This window comes from Schistocerca gregaria, chromosome 3 (genome assembly GCF_023897955.1).
Source record: "Schistocerca gregaria isolate iqSchGreg1 chromosome 3, iqSchGreg1.2, whole genome shotgun sequence".
NCBI lineage: Eukaryota > Metazoa > Arthropoda > Insecta > Orthoptera > Acrididae > Schistocerca > Schistocerca gregaria.
This window is the reverse complement of record NC_064922.1, coordinates 619,498,182-619,515,104: the sequence shown is the minus strand read 5'-3', so window position 1 is coordinate 619,515,104 and position 16,923 is coordinate 619,498,182. Positions and strand designations below refer to the sequence as shown.

Sequence of the window (16,923 nt, the reverse complement as noted above, 5' to 3'; positions counted from 1 at the left end):
AATATTGGGCAGAATACCATCCTATTTAAGTCATATATTCCTGCAGGTGTTTATCAGCCAAGCTGGGGATCATGTGATTCTGTAACGTATTAACATACCACACACGTGTTGTGCTGACAGTTTGAAAAGCAGCACCCCACATTTCCTCAAAGAAAATTGCAATTGATGTGGTAAATCCACACCACACCGTGACTTCCTTGTTATGAATGGCGTTCCTGTACCAGTTCTAAGAGTTTCAGTAGTCCAAATTCTGCAGTTTTAGGTGCTGACAGACCTTCGAAGTTTGCTGTTCAGCTCCCTGTAGTGGCTGATTTTTGCACTCTTTTGGTTTCACCAAAGCTCCATGTCTTCCAGGCATGTGTGTCAAGTCTTACCTCTCTATCTACATTATTCCAAGAATTAGTTTATTTTTAAATGTTAACTAGCTTTTGAGTCACCCTATATTTCTGTCTATACAAAGCTGATCATTTACTGATTCAAACTTATTCATGTGGTGTAGTTACTTTTACAGTTGACTTTATGATATCCACATACAGCTGTGTTTTTGACTGCTACAGAAGCTCTTATTTGTATACTTTTCTTGGAATTATGATAAGCAGCATTTTATATCATTTAAGTTTGTAGAAAAGAGGAAAGGTGCTTATCAAAATGATACAGTGTGTAGAAATATGGGAAAGGCATGACCTCTGTACATGACAGTTCTTGCTTTTCCTTTATAATAAAAAAGCATTAATGCCTTCTTATGTAGTGCAGATTTGGATCATTTCATTTATCGATAGTATCTATTTACTGCTGATATCATCATAGAGTGTTAAAAGTTGGAAAGCAAGTACAAAGCATTTTGTTCCTCTAATTGTAAGTGGAACAAAATTAATTTTGCTGTTTTTTTCAACCTCAGACATGAAATTATTCAGTGAAGAAGTGAGAGAAGGTTCCATTAATATCATAGACTTGGTTTATAATGTGGTACTCCTTTCATTACTTAGTAAATTCACTATCTAGGGACTAATGATGGAAATGAAATACTAATAAGTTGATGTAAAGCAGTGCAAAGTGTATAGTAAAGTGAGCACTATCCTTCCTTCACTTATATTTCCCATGTAACACTGAAAATTTTTAAGCTTACATTACACTGGCTGTAGATAATTTTCCTGAAAAATTAATACTATTAAGGCTTCAAATACATTTCATTTATGAACTGTTGAAATATTTACACCTATGTTTCTTATTTACAGTTGTGTTTGTGGCACTGTTCATCATAACACTACCAATGGAGCACCTAATCACAGTTTATATGCATCTCTTGAGTGCAGCATTGCTTGCTGTCTCTAAAGCTTATTCACTTCACTATGTGATTAAGGAGACATCAGAACATGGAAATGAAGCTGAAACTGACACTTCCACACGGAATTTTGAAGCACTGCTCTTCCACGTATGTGTGTCGGCAGCCATAACATCACTGTTAGACTTGGAAGGGAACAGCCATCGCACCCTACTAGCTGCGTATACTCTGCCACCATCAGCCCGAATTGTGGGGGCACCAGCATATTGTCTCCCTACGCTTCACTTCTGCGCAAATATTAGTGTTGGAGTATGGTTTCTTAGTTACGTACTTCTGAAACTTCCAGATTTGTTTGCACATTTTGTCCATCTCTACCGTTTTGTAGTTTTTGGAGGACGTGTCTTTTATGTCCCTGTAATTGTGTGGCAGCAGTATTATCTAATGCAGCAGCTGTTCATTTTCTGGTGTTTGCTAGTTGTGGTGCAGCTCTACAATTACTGCAACCCACAGGTAAGTTGGACAAACTTATTACCTCATTATTTTCCTGTGTGAAAAATACAGTTCAAATTGTTGTTATTCTGATTGGTTATAACAATTAAATAGCATTAACAGTCAATATTCTTACAAAATTTATTATAGGAGATAAAGAGCACTAGCTGAAATTAAGAGATTTGTACATACTTTTTCTGCAGACATTTTAGCTATTTAGTGATGGAAACCACAGTTACAAGTAACAATAGAAAGGAATTTTGTGAACTCTGATAATGGAGGCCTTGCAAAAGTTGATGCACGTATGGCTCCACCCATTTATAGTGGCAATATATGCAGTGAAGGGCATTCTTTTCTCTGCTCCCTGCAACATCATTACTCTCACAAAACTAAGTATTTGAAGAACTTTTGCAAATCTGTTCATATATTATAAATAGATTGTTGATTGTCAGTCAAGAGCTATGATTCAAAGTACAATAAAATTATTCTTGGCAAAACTTAGTGATGATTTCCTCTGTAGAAGACACTCAGCAGAGATGGTGCATCCAGCATGCATTCAGTGGTGCAATGGATAGCTTATCCGACTGCAAATAAATGAAGTCATGTTCAGAATCTGAAAGGGTTGTTTATTTTTAAAAGTTTTATACGAAAAACAAAAATGGTGTAAATAAGAACTGACAGTAGCAGTTGTTTCTATTATGGGATGTATTATATATAGCTTCACATTAGTCTTAGTAGTCTGAGAAATGGACAACAGAGGATAAATGCATTTACTTTGCAAACAAACAATTCACTTTTTTTTAAAAAAGCTTTGCTAGTGATGAAGATACACCCACAGTACAGTGAGGTGTAGGGTGATGAGGTTATATAGAGAGATATAAAGCTGTCATAATGCTAATTCACAGTGATATCTTGTTTCGGAATTTACGTTTCAGAAAATGGATTACAAAAGGCATGCAAGATGACATGATATCTGTTAAACAGGCATGTATAACAGATATTTTTAATAATTAGATTTTAAAAATAAGTGAGAAAATCGATAAAAATAGTTCAGAAGAGAAAGCAAAAAAGTATACAGAAGAAGCAATACAGAGGTAATTTAGGGAAATAAAATCACATTTCCATCTAAAATACGGAAGGTCATCATAACTCCAAAAGTTGAAGTTCATATAGGGTGGATATACCTTCAATAACACCTAAAGGAGTTATGATCCTATAATAGTAACATTCCTAGTGACTTGTGTAATGCATCATTAACTCAGGGTGTTTTCCCAAAAGAGTGAAATATGCCATTCTTCTGTTCAGAAAACCAAAGTTTAAATATCACATTTAAAAAGTTATTTATGCAGTAGTATCATACAAACATACCGTCATTTGACCATTCCATACACATAGTAATTAGCATCCCTGGTGTAGCGTAACAACTGAAAGAGTTGAAAACAAATAAGACACCTGGACCAGATGGAAACCCAATTCAGTTTTACAAAGAGTGCTCTACAGCATTGGCCCCTTAACTTGCATTTGTCATGAATCTCTCACCCAATGCAAAGTCCAAAAGACTGGAAAAAAGTACAGGTGACACCCGTACATAAGAGGGCAAAATAGCGGACCTGCAAAATTACAGCCCATTATCCTTGACATTGGTTTGCTGCAGAATTCTTGAATATATTCTCAGTTCTAATATAATAAATTTCTTTGAGACAGAAAAGCCTCTGTCCTCAAATCAGCATAGTTTTAGAAAGCATCGCTTATATGAAATGCCAGTTGACCTTTTACCACGTGGTATCCTGTGAACCATGGATGAAGGGGGACAGACAGATTCCATATTCCTAGATTTCCTAAAAGCATTTTACATGGTGCTCCGCTGCAGACTGTTCACAAAGGTATGAACATATGGAATAGTTTCCCAGATATGTGAGTGGCTTGAAGATGATGAGTGTTCAGCAGTATGTTCATCAAAGAAAAAGTATAGTCAGGGGTGCTCCAGGAAAGTGTGATAGGACCACTCTTATTTTCTGTATACATAAATGATCTGGCGGACAGGGTTAGCAGCTGTTTGGTGCTGATTCTGTAGTGCATGGGAAGGTGTCAAAGTTGAACGACTGTAGGAGGTTACTAGATGACTTAGTCAAAATTTCTATTTGGTGTGAAGAATGACATCATCATCATCATCAGTGTTCTGCCAAAAGGCAGGTTTTCACATGGTAGTTCTCCAGGCTGTCCGGTCTTCTGCCATCCTATTCAACTCTGCACAATTTCCTCTTCCCTTTATGTTGTCTATCATCTTGTATCTCCTTCTGCCTCTCAGTCTTCGCCCACAAACCAATCCTTCCAAAGCATCTGCTAGCAACCATTTCCTTCTCAATGAATGTCCCAACCAGTTTTTTCCTTTCTCATACAGCCTTCAGCAGACATCTTCTCTCGCCAACCCTTTCCAATACTCTTTCATTACTCACTCTTTCTATCCAGGTTATTCTCTTCATTCTCCTCCACATCCACATTTCAAATGCTTATAACCTTTTTTCATCCTCTCGCCTCAGCATCCATGTTTCTGCCCCATATAGTGCTACACTCCAGACAAAACATTTGCCAAGCCTTTTCCTTAGACCTTTATCTAATTTGCCACATAAATGTCTCCTCTTTCTGTTGAATGCCTCCTTCACTACGGCAATTCAAGTTTTCACTTCCTGGTGATATCTCAAATCTTCAGTTATTGTGCTTCCAAGATATTTAAATGCACTTACTTGGTTAATGGTAGATTGTCCTATTTTAATATTGGACAGTCTGTGTCTTGTACTGCTGACCATACTCTTTGTTTTTGCTGTGTTTATTTGCATCCCATATTCCACACAAGCTTCATTCAGGTCTTTCGGTATGTTATTCACTGCCTGCTCACTTTCTGCCACTAATACCATGTCATCAGCAAATCTTATACATTCTGTTGTCTTTCCGTCAATACATATTCATCTTTTCCCATCTAAGCCTTTCACAATATTCTCTTCAAGGTATGCGTTAAACAACTGTCGGGAAAGGCAGCAACCTTGACTGACACCTTGTCCAATGCTGCTTCCTTCTGACATTTCATTTCCAATTTTTATCCCTACCTTCCAGTGTAAATATAGATTCTGTATCAGTCATCTCTCTTTCCAATCTACTCCGTTCCTCTTCAAAATATCCATCAGCTCGTTCCACTCACACTGGACTCGCATTCGGGAGGACGACGGTTCAATCCCATCTCCGTCCATCCTGATTTAGGTTTTCCATGATTTCCCTAAATCATTTCAGGCAAATGCCAGGATGGTTCCTTTGAAAGGGCACGGCCGATTTCCTTCTGCATCCTTCCGTAATCCGAGCTTACGCTCCGTCTCTAATGACCTCGTTGTCGACGGGACGTTAAACACTCATCTCCTCCTCCTCCTTGTTCCACTGAACTCTGTCAAATGCCTTTTCGAAATCTATAAAACTAGCAAAGATTTCTCTACCTTTTTCCATATATCTTTCCCCTATAGTTCTCAAGAGGCCAATAGCATCTCTTGTTCCTTTTCCTCTTCTAAATCCAAACTGCTCCTCTGCAATCCCTCTATCCAGCTTGCCATATAGCCTTCTATTCAACACTCTCAGCAAGACTTTAGCTGCATGAGAAATTAGACTGATGGTCCAATGCTCTTCACATTTTTAGTGTTTCTCTTTTTCTCTGTTGGTATTGTAACTGTTGCAAGGAAGTCCTCAGGCCATTCCCCTTTGTAATATATCTCGTTACAGAGGTAGACTATTTCTTTTCTTGCATTGTTTTCCAGACTCTTCAACAGTTCTGCTGACAAATCATCAATTCCACATGCCTCCCTATTCTTCATCTCCTTCTGTGGCCTTTCTACTTCTACTTCTGCTTCCTAGATGGTGAATCCCTCTCTATCTTCCGGCACATGTTGCTCCTCTTCAACCTTAATTTCACTTTGCATTTCATCCCGCTTATGCAGACATTCAATATATTCTTGCCATCTGTTCAAAACCTCCTGTGGTTATCCTACTAGAGTACAATCCGCTCTTTCTATTTCCATGTTATTCCTTTCTTTTATATTCAAAAACTATCTCACTAGTCAGTCTACACATCATTTCATACTTTCTCCTCTTTCTCCATTTTCTCTATGACAGCTATCTCTAAATGTATAAAAATATAAGTTAATGCAGATGAGTAAGAAAAACAAACCTGTAGTGTTCAAATACAGCATTAGTTGATTAAATATCTAGATGTAACCTTGCAAAATGATACAAAATGAAATGAGCAGCTAAGGATTGTATTAGGGAAAGCTAATGGTTGAGTTTGGTTTATTGGGAGAACTTCAGGAAAGTGTAGTTCATCTGTAAAGGAGACCAGATTTAGGACTGACCTGTTCCTGAGTACAGCTTGTGTGTTTGTGAGCTGTACCAGGAAGACTGCAAAGTAGTTCAGAGGTGCTAGTAGATCCAGATAACATGCAAGTGTTGCAGAGATGCTTCGGGAAATCAAATGGGAATCCCTGGGGGCAAGGCAACATTCTTTTCGAGGAACAGTATTGACAAAATTTAGAGAACCAGTATTTAAAACTGACTGGTGCTAAAGCACATTGCGCATTACAGACAGGGATGTAATGTAAGATAAATTAAGGCTAGTACAGAGGCATATAAACAGTTGTTTCCCGATTTCTCTATTTGTGAATGGAACAGGAAATGACTAGTAGTGATACAGGTACCCTGCGCCACTCACCGGTATGGTGGAGTGCACGGTATGTATATTGACATAGAGGTGTCAGTCACAATATTCTATGGCAGAAGTTAAGCTTTTACAGAATATGTACTTCAATGAATGTCTGGTTTAGTTCTTATTTGAGAAACAGAATGTCGAGTCATCAGAGGGATGCCACATCATCTGCATGGGGAGAAATTACAGTGGGACACCCACTGGGTCAATCATTGACCATCACTTTTCTTGCTTTATATTAATGATATGATATGCCACTGTATTTGAATCAAGAGGCTGGATTATCCCTTTTTGCAGCCAACTAAATGACTATCTCGGGGTATGGAACCCAGTCCCAGTTGCAGGTTACTTACTAACAACTTCCAGGAACAACAAAAATTTTATTTTCAAAAATTTAAATTCCTGACATAATCTACTTATTAAGAGGTACGATCGTATGCGAATGGTTCAACATAGTAAGACAAATATTAGAGTTATAAACTGTGTATATGTCTTGAGACAGCATAACTTACAATGCACAAGTACTCAGACTATATTCATCCACTATTTGAGACTGAGCACTTGGTAGCTTGGAACGAATTTTACTCATAATTTCAAACCTTTGTGGAACTTTTTCTCACAGACACCCTCCACAAAATGCTGAAAGGAAAAGAATTTATCGCTTACTGTATTTTCGTTGTTCATGTGGTAAAACTGTCACATCAGACATGATGGTTTAATTTATTACTACTTCACTACTAACTGTACCCATAACACACTGAATGTATCTGCAAAATTATATCATTCTATGACACATAGTTCAGGAGATATGAAGTCATAAACATAGAGGTGCATGAAAAACTAAATTTTGCTTAACAAACTGAAAGTGCCCTTAGAGTCTCACTCAAGAACTGGCATAGTCAGTGCCCAAGTGAGAATCAAGAGCCATCCCTGAAGGGTTAACATTATACACAATGAATCATTCACAAGAACAGAATCGCCTTCATCATTATTGTCAGAATCACTTGAGAATACTGCCACTACACTTCTTTAGTGTCACTTTCAGTGGAATTGTCCTCAGAACCATAAAGGCATTCATTCATAGTCATCAGGATCTTTGTTCTCGCTAGGAATATCTGAATAACCATCTTCAAAAACCTCTGAAAGTACTTCAGATCCATTAATTTCCCTCAGTTTTCTGAACAGTATCATCTCTAAAAAACAGGAGGGACTTTGGGACAAAAATAGTAACTATTTGAAATATCCAAATACAATAAAAAGGTTAAATAAGTAAACAGTACATGAAGGCCACCAAGTTAGATACATTGACTGTTAGTGTAAACACCTAAATAGATGAAGTAATCAAAATATATCAAAGCAGATGACATCTGCAAATAGCATGTAGAAAAAATGAGTTATCTTGAGAACTGTTTGTAATGAATGAATGGTACATGAAACATGAGCAAGCTCAGGACTCATCCGCATTATGTTAAAACTGAGCACAAATTATTCAGAATGTACCCATGTACTGTTTGATAACAAGAGCAGTTGGCAATGTCCAGCAAACTTTAAACATAATTTTTATACATTTTCTGAACTTTTTTTCACTTACATGCTTAATGTAAAATATTTAACATATTGACTCCTGTGAAATAATCAGAATTTTGAAACTCTTTTATATATGGGAATTCAATTCTTCAAAGAAGCAGGATTAACTGGGGTCAACAGACGAAATAGTAAATTATATATTTGTGAAAGTTACTGATTGTTTTTGCACAAATGGACTAGCTTTAGTCTTTGACAAAGCATAGTTCATCCAGTTTTGTACTATCAAAAATATCTCACCTCCAATTAACCTAGTATATCAGCAAGAAATAATAAAGATCATTGAAAATTATTAAATTTTTTAGGTATGCATAATGATGAAAACCTGGTAAAACGTTAGGGTTTATCGACTTTTACCATAAGAATAGTTGCTGACTTTAGGCATATAGGAATCAGTAAGTTAACATATTTTGCATACTTTCATTCATTCATTCCTTATAGGATAATATTCTGTGGTAATTATTTGTTTGGTCCAAAAGTATTCATTACACAAAAGGACGTGATTAAGAGTTACGGGCGGAGTTCACATACATACATACATACATCCTGCCTCTATCTGTTTAAGCAGCTGGGAGTATCAACAACAGCCTTGTAGTGCATTTATGAAATTTGTTATCAAACAATCCATCTAAGTTTGAGAGTAATAGAGATATTCACAAGTCCAGTGCTAAATGGAAAAAATGACCTGTATTGCCCTTTAATGAATCTAAAATTAGTACAGAAAGGGGTGAAATATGCAGCTATAAAACCCTTTCAAGAATCCACCGATGTTGAAGTAAAATGTCTGACAGATATCAGAAGTGTATTCAGATTTAAAGATGTTTCTCCTTGAGAACTCTTCCTATTAAAAAATATATCGTCACAATGTAGCCATATAAATATTATTTTTTATTATTTTTAGTTGTATATAATTTTTCTATGTTTGATCTATTGATATTTGGTGGTGGAAATGTGATGCTTATCCACTGCTTATCCACTGCTGATTCATTTTGCTGAAGGGGGTAGATGTATGTTCAAAGGTCTGTGTAGAGTTATTACACCATGCATATTATGGATTGAATGTCAGATGTAGCACTGCACATTTCCTCAGTGTCCTCCTCTTTATTTTCAACAGTTGAATGAAGTGTGTCACAGAAAATATCAATACTGACAGGAACTTATAGAGACAAAAATTCGATTAGGAATAGACTTCTGTCAGGAAAAGTGGATGTTATCATTCTTCAGTATGAAACTGAGCTTTTAAATACTTTTCTATCATTATTTGCTGAATGTGTATGAAGCCATCCATTGATTGACATTTATTTTTATGTGTGGGGTAAGCTGTCCAAGTCTCATCAAAGATCAGAATGAAGTCCAGAAAATTCCCTCCTCACTACAGGATGTACTTCACACGTAGTAGACTTTGAAATTGGCACTGGTGTCATGACCCCGTTTTAAGTGTTTTGCATTTGAGACTTGGTTAATTGAGACTCATCGTGTGGGCAGTAAACAGCATTGACACCTTTTGTGAAGAAATAATTACCCTCACATTTCTAGAAGAGTGTAATAATTCCTGTTCCGCAGAACGCTGGTTCTGACAGGTGTGAATATTATCAAACACTTTTCATGGTGGCAGAATACCGACAGGAATTATTTACAGAACAGTTGAAAAAGTTGGTAAAAGCTGACCTCAGGGAAGATAATTTTGGGTTCTGGAAAATTGTATCTGCAGTTTGGACAGAAGCCAGCCTGCTGTTATAAGAGTTGAGGGACATGGAAGGGAAGCAGTAGTTAAGAAATGAGAGAGATGGCATTGTAGCCTCTCTTCGGTGGTACTCTGTCTGCACGTTGAACAGGTAGTAAAGGAAATCAAGGAGGAATTAAGCAGTGCATACAAAGAGGATAGAAGCTTTTGAAATGTGGTACTGTTGTGAAGATATGAAATGCAGGCAAGGAAAGCAAGAAAAACATATCTGTAAAAGAGAAATATGCTTACTTTGAATATGAATTTAAAAGTCAGGAAGTATTTTCTGGAGGTATTTATATAAAGTGTAGCCTTTTAGGGATGTGAAGCATGAACAGTACATGAAATAAGATGATAGAAGCTTTTAAAACGTGGCGCTGTAGAAGAAGGCTGAAGCACAGATGACTAGATTGAATAACGATGAGAAGGTGCTGAATCAAATTGGGGAGGGGGGGGGGGGGGCAGAAAAGAAATTTGTGACTTGGCTTACCTAGAATAAGGCATCGACAGTAATCAGTTTGGCAGTGGAAGTAAATGTGGGTGGAACAACTGTTGACTGTAGAGGGAGACCGAGGCTGGACTATTGGAGACAGATTCAAGTAGATGTATGTTGCAGTGGTTATACAGAGACGAAGAGGCCTTCACAGAATAGTGAATATAATCCCATTATACCTGACTTCAGCATATCTATCTCTCTTTCTAAATTCTGAAGCTACCACCATCATTAAGGGATCCAATATTCCATGCTCTGACCTGTAGAATGCCAGTTTTGTTTCTCTTGATAACATGTCATGAGTGGTCCCCGGCCAGAGATCTGAATGGGAAACTATTTTACCCCGAGAATATTGTATCCTAGAAGATAGCATCATCATCAATCCATACAGGAGACCTACGTGTCCTCAGCAAATATAAGAGCTATAGCTTCCCCTTGCTTTCGGCCGTTACCAGTGCCAATGCCGCAAAGCCATGTCACCTAATGTCACTAGGGCAGCTCAATGAGTCATACATACTGGTGCCTCTGCGACTGCTTAAATGGTCCACTTCAGGAACCACATGTTAGTCTACTCTCTCTGATGTGGTTACTCTTATGGTATGGTTATTTGTATTGTAAAGTCACACAATCATCCTACTTTGCAAGGTCCTTTATTCAAATCACACTGTTGCCCACTCATGAAATCTCCTCAGGCTTCCTTCCAAGTGGCTGTGTTGAAATTCCATGATGTTTTGATGAGTGTTGCTCTCACAATTTTCTGATGAATGTCAAGATTGTGTGGGGCATGCTATATAAATATACTCGAGTGGTGACTGGCTCTCCCCACCCCTTTCTCCAGGCACACATGTCGGCATCCTGTTGTGGAGGTAAGGACAGCCATTCAACTCTCAGTGCATTCAGTGTTGCTCAGACTCGTGAAGCGTTAAATTATTGGCGTATAGCTAATAGTGCAGAATTCCATGCCGAACTTAGCTAAGATCCCTTGTCCCTGTTGATGAGACTGTCATGCAGTTTCTCTGGTGATGCTCTCCTAAAAGTCACTGTCCTCACTGAGGCTATCTTCTGCTGCTGATAATGTATCTTTATGCCCCAGATATATGCCGCTAATGTGTTCCATGCAGCATTGCAAGATTGAGTGCTGTGTTTGCTCATTGAAATGGCAGCCACACTCACAGGGGATGCTATATGTATTGGGTCTTTGCGATTGTAGTTTATCCTGTATCAAGTCAGGCACATCTTTCATTTCTTGTGGCAGTCAAAAAATGGCCTTGATGTTTTTTCCAAGGATTCTTGCAATTTTGACTTAGGGAGGTCTGTTGTAGGGGATGAAGGTGAGTTTCTCATCCTCATTCTTTACCAGTTTCTCTCCCCCTTCTTTGCAGATGGCTGTATCATATGATTTGATGTATGTGTTGGTGGTCTAGGAACTCATTCAGGGTCTCTCCACCCTGCTCCCACTTGACGAATGTGTCATCCACCTAATGGAAGAAGTTTTTCAGTGTGAGTCACACAGCTTTTAGTGTCATCTTGCCATCTCCTCTAAGTGTTCTGTATAGGAATTGGCAATCCCAGGGACAAGTTGTGAACCCATGCCTACTCCATCAACTTTTTTATAGAATTCTCCACTACTTGTGAAGTAGCTTGCGGCGAGTATATGTGCAAATAGGTTCAATGTTTGGGGCTCAAATTTATCTGATAAGTGTACCAAGCTACCTTGAAGTGGTATGCATGTGCAAAGAGATGTTACATTGAAGCTAAGCACAGATTATCCTTCTGCAGCCTCACCTTTTTCAGCAGAGCCATGAAGTCGGCCGAGTTCTTTATGTAATGACTGCATTGTCCCACTATGGGGTTCAGAAGTTAGGCTAGTTACTTGACCTTTCCATATGTGGGTGCATTAACTGTGTTTACTACAGGAATGAATTTTAGGCAGTCCATAAAAGTACTAGTGCATGTCAATAGAGCTGCTTCTTATATTGTTTCGTTACAGCTGACTCATGAAGCAAAGCTTTTGTTTTTCTTATCTTTGGTGTTGGATCCAGCTCCAGCATGCTGTAGGCTGGATCCTGTACGAGAGATCCTGTATGAGAGTGCCAATTGCAAATACACTTCTTGGTCTTACTGCTGGATAATATTGTGCAAGTCCCACAATATTTCATGGGTATAATTGTTCGACATCTTCAGGTGGTGGTTGTTGCTGTTGTCACTGCTGCAGGACAATACTGATGATAATCATGTGGCACCATTGCAATTTATCAGGCCAGAAGTAGGAAATAAGTGTGTGCTGGATGGCACTCACAGTTGGATGAAAGCGGCACTTCTAGTACCTCCTACCAGAAGCCAAAGAGAGGACTTTGGCAAATACACAGTAGGCATTGACAGTGCTGCCCTACACTGTGCTGCATCTGGTCATGAATCAGAGGTTCTTGTTTCTTCTGTTTTAATGTAATGGCAGTCAGTGTTGGATTCCAGGCTGGGCTTATTTGAAAGCCGACATTCCTCTTGATAATATTATCTGTCTTAAGAATATATATGGATTCCTTAAAAACATGACCCCAAGAATGATGATGCTGAGGTTAAAACTTCAGTATTGTCAAAAAACATGCAATGCCACATCTTCAGACAGTGCTCCACTCGCACTGATGTACCAGGTTGTCCCAGCTTGCTTTACAGTGGTGATCAGCATAACATTCATGCACATTTCAACCAATATATCTGCCCAGTGTAAGATTTCCCACATTGGTATGGGACATCATATACGACATGCTGTCTAAGGCCAAGAATGTCTCTGACCAACCACAACAAATTCCTCAATTTTGCTGGTGGGTGAAAACCTCACTTTGTGTCTCGTCTTTTGAGCATGTCATCAAGAATAGAAATAAGCCTCAAGAGACATGATATCAAGTGTGGTTTTCATCCACCAGCAAAATTGAGGAATTCGTTGGTTTTGTCAAAGGTAATCCTGGCCTTAGAAAGCATGTCGTATATATGACCCCATTCCAATGGAAATCTTATAGTGGACTGACACGTCAAATGGTGCAAGAACGTTGTGATTAACACCATTGTCACACACACACACACACACACACACACACACACACACACACACACACACACACACACACCTGAGCCAACCTAATAAATCAGCAGTAACAGAGTACTCGCTGAATACAGGGTGTCACAAGTTTTATGAGAAGAGTGAAGTTTTATCACCAGTGTCATGATTCTGTGATTGTATTTTTAAGGAGGCAGCACATATTCCTATGGGAGACAAGTTTATCAACAGGGATCCAGGTTTTCAACTAAGCACTGCTTGGAATCCAGTACTGACTGCCATTAAATTAAAACAAGAGAAACAAGAACCTCTGATTCACGGCCAGACACAGCACATCATAAAGATGTAATTCACCTTGCACACACTTTTCCTGATTCTGGCCAGATAAATTTAGATACTGCCAAATGATTGTCATCCCTTGCAGCTTGCAGCAGTGTGGCAACAGCAAACTACCGCAACCTGAAAAGTTTGAAGAGTTGCATTGATGAAATATTGTGGGATTTGGGCAGTGTTACCCTGCTGCAAACCCAAGAAATGTTTTTCCAACAGACTCATCGGGAAATGCTGAAAAGTCACAGAATGCTAATTTTCTGGTGGTAGTCATCAGCACACAATAGTACTCTCATATCTCCCTCGTCCGCTGGTAGAACTATTGTGTTATCATTAGTAATGTTGATGTTCTCCATTCTGCTGCTGTCATATTTGGCTTTGAAAGTCGGATTTATCTATGATCCTGAATTTCCCACATTATTTCCTCCACCATTTCTGAAGGCAGGACAGGGATTCCTCCTTCGGCATCAAAAATAATGTCCCATTTCAGTAATGTGTTTGGAATCCCAACTTCTGAAACCAAATATGAGAACAACAAAATGGATTGCAATAAGATTGATAAGAGAGAGTCTTATCTGCTGACAAAGGAAATATTGTTTGGTGATCACAACCACGAGAAACTAAGTGGGACCCAGCACCAAAGATGACAATATAAACAGTAGCTTTCCTCCATGAGTCGGCTTTAATGAGAAGAGATATGAAGTGGTTCCATCCAAAGGCTCCAGTGTGTCCATGCTTGTAACTCTGTCCAAACAGGTGTCAGAAGTACCAACAGCACTGACAGACCACTGTGTCATCCCCAGCTGACAGGCTTCACAGGATGTGTATATGGAGGGGCATGTGGTCAGCACACTGCTCTTTTGGCTGTTGTCAGTTTTTGTGACTAGAGCCTCTTCTTCTCAATCATTTAGCCCCTCAAATGGCATCACAAGAGCTGAGTGCACCTCGCATGCCAACAGCACTCGGCAAACCCGGATGATCACCTACCCAAATGGTAGCCAAGCACTTAACTTTGCTGTTGTGATGAGAACCTATGTTACCCCTGTGGCAAGGCCATTGGGCCCATGCTTTTAATGACAGCATAAAATTCATGAAGAAGCGTGCACCAATGTGTTCTGTGTCCTATAGTGAATGCCATTAATGCCCCTACATACTGTATGGAGTGGCCATATATCTAGCTTCACTTCTGAAATCCTTGGGGGCACTAAAACCATCATGTGAAGAACTCAGCCAACTTCGTAACCTTACTGAAAGAGATTAGCTGCAGGAAGGATGATCTGCTTCTGGGCTTTGATGTGACATGTCTTTCCACAAGAGACCCCTGTGTCATTCCACGTGAAATCACGTAATTTCCAACATTTTCATACTTGTCATTCGCAGATTTCAATGAAATTTTATGTGAACATTTGCAAATGTCTGCAGTGAACATTGACGAAGATTAATGTTAATCGAAGCAATATTGGCTGAGACAGTCATTTGTTTGACATCATGCATGACTTGTGCAGAGTGAGCATGAATTTCTGACGATTTTGAGCTGTTATATCTCGGGCAATATTTTGTTACAGAAAATAAAAGTTGGCGATCTTGTAAAACTTCATGCATTCTCTTATAAAATAGTAATGAAAATTATTTTACAAGTGATATTCAGCCAGAAAATTTTATGAAAAATCACTCAAGAAAATCAGCACTCGAGAAAATGTCACAGTTAGGCATCATAACTTGGTGACTAAAAGGATGAAAAGCAAGGAACTTGGCATGTAGTAACCTAACAACACAAAGTTCTGAAATAATAGGTTTAATTTTTATACCACTCTCCAAATTGAATAATTTTAAGTACAATGTTGATTTTGCAAAAAGGTAAAATATTTGGTATTTTAGACTTGATTTTGCAGAAAACTGTGTTCTGTAAATCTCTCCAAACTAGATTCATTAGAAAGATCATGGTTTGAACAACAAAAGAAAGTGTGTTTGATTGTGGAATGCAATCTACTAATGCTATATAATTTGAATTAAAGTTGGATGGGAAAATTGCAGCATGAAAAAAATGTAAAATTCTAATTCTTATATCTCATAGAGTAAAGATGTGCTGAACATAAAACTTCATACACAATTGTCCGGTAACACAAGAATGTAGAATATAAATTCATCCACCTGCTATTTTTCAGTTATCTACAAATTCGTTGATAAAGGGGTGATTTTTGTGAAACTGTGTAAATAGGCTATATCTGACACTTCTTTTGCAAATACCATTTTTATTATAGCTTCAAAAGCAGTCTCATTCAAAATAACATGTATTAAGTGTGCCACCCCCCCCCCCCCAAATAATAATAATAATAATAATAATAATAATAATAATAATAATAATAATAATAATAATAATTACTCAAGCAGTAGCTGTTAATAAAGTTCTAACATTGGCTTCTTATATCTCATCGATTAAAGGCATGACACTTTGGATACAACAATTTAGCAACATAAGGTTTTCCAGTATAAAACATGATGTATTGCTTCCCAATTTCATGCAAAATCAGTTTAAACTTAATTTCCTTAAAAATTACAAAAACAGATCTCATTCAGTTTGCTTTATGAAAATTTGTTTTCTATGACTGTTTTCAAACTAATCACAGTTGGAAAAAGCGTGTGGTCAAGCATCCAGAAAATCACATTAAATTTTCCAGCATGCACTAACAGTACTTGAAAATGGTGGGCAGATTTGGAGGAATATAACTTGGCAACAGGCTACACTGCAGCAACGGGTTGTTGTCTATGGGCGATTTAATCTCAAATCATACAGATCAAGAGTGAAAGTGTCATATAGCTATTTAAAACTATGCTGGAAAAAAAAGAATATGTTGGAGTTCCACATGATACTTCTCCAAAACTACAGTATTTTGCAGCATTTTGATTTTCTGATGATTTGTTAAAATGCAATAGACCTTTCTAAATGAGAGTTATTTGTGAAAATGTAATAACGAAAGGAAAAATTGTAATAAAGAAACCAAAAGTGATAGAAGTCTGAACTTATTTTCAGTAAATACTTTGTTCCCAGTGCTATGAGACGTGATCAATACATACTCACTTCTGATTTTTTTTTTTCATTTTTTGTTTTTGGAAAAATAGACTGAAAATTTGTAACTTTTGCAAATTTCAAAAATATATTTTGAAAATATGAATAGTCACAGGATGTTAACTGTCCTGAGAAACGATAAAGTGGAAGGACTGCTAACTG

General features: G+C 37.9%; 1 protein-coding gene across 2 annotated transcripts in view; it reads left to right on the top strand.

Annotated features, from left to right (window-relative positions):
* LOC126355205 (RING finger protein 145-like) overlaps nucleotides 1-16,923 on the top strand; it is a 223,447-nt gene that overhangs the window by 38,124 nt on the left and 168,400 nt on the right. For both annotated transcript variants that reach the window (XR_007565474.1, XM_050005440.1), the window contains one exon: nucleotides 1,236-1,792. Coding sequence is in view for 1 of the 2 variants with exons in the window: in XM_050005440.1 (XP_049861397.1) it covers nucleotides 1,236-1,792 (557 nt within the window). In the remaining variant the exon portion in view is untranslated. The remainder of the gene's footprint in view (nucleotides 1-1,235; nucleotides 1,793-16,923) is intronic.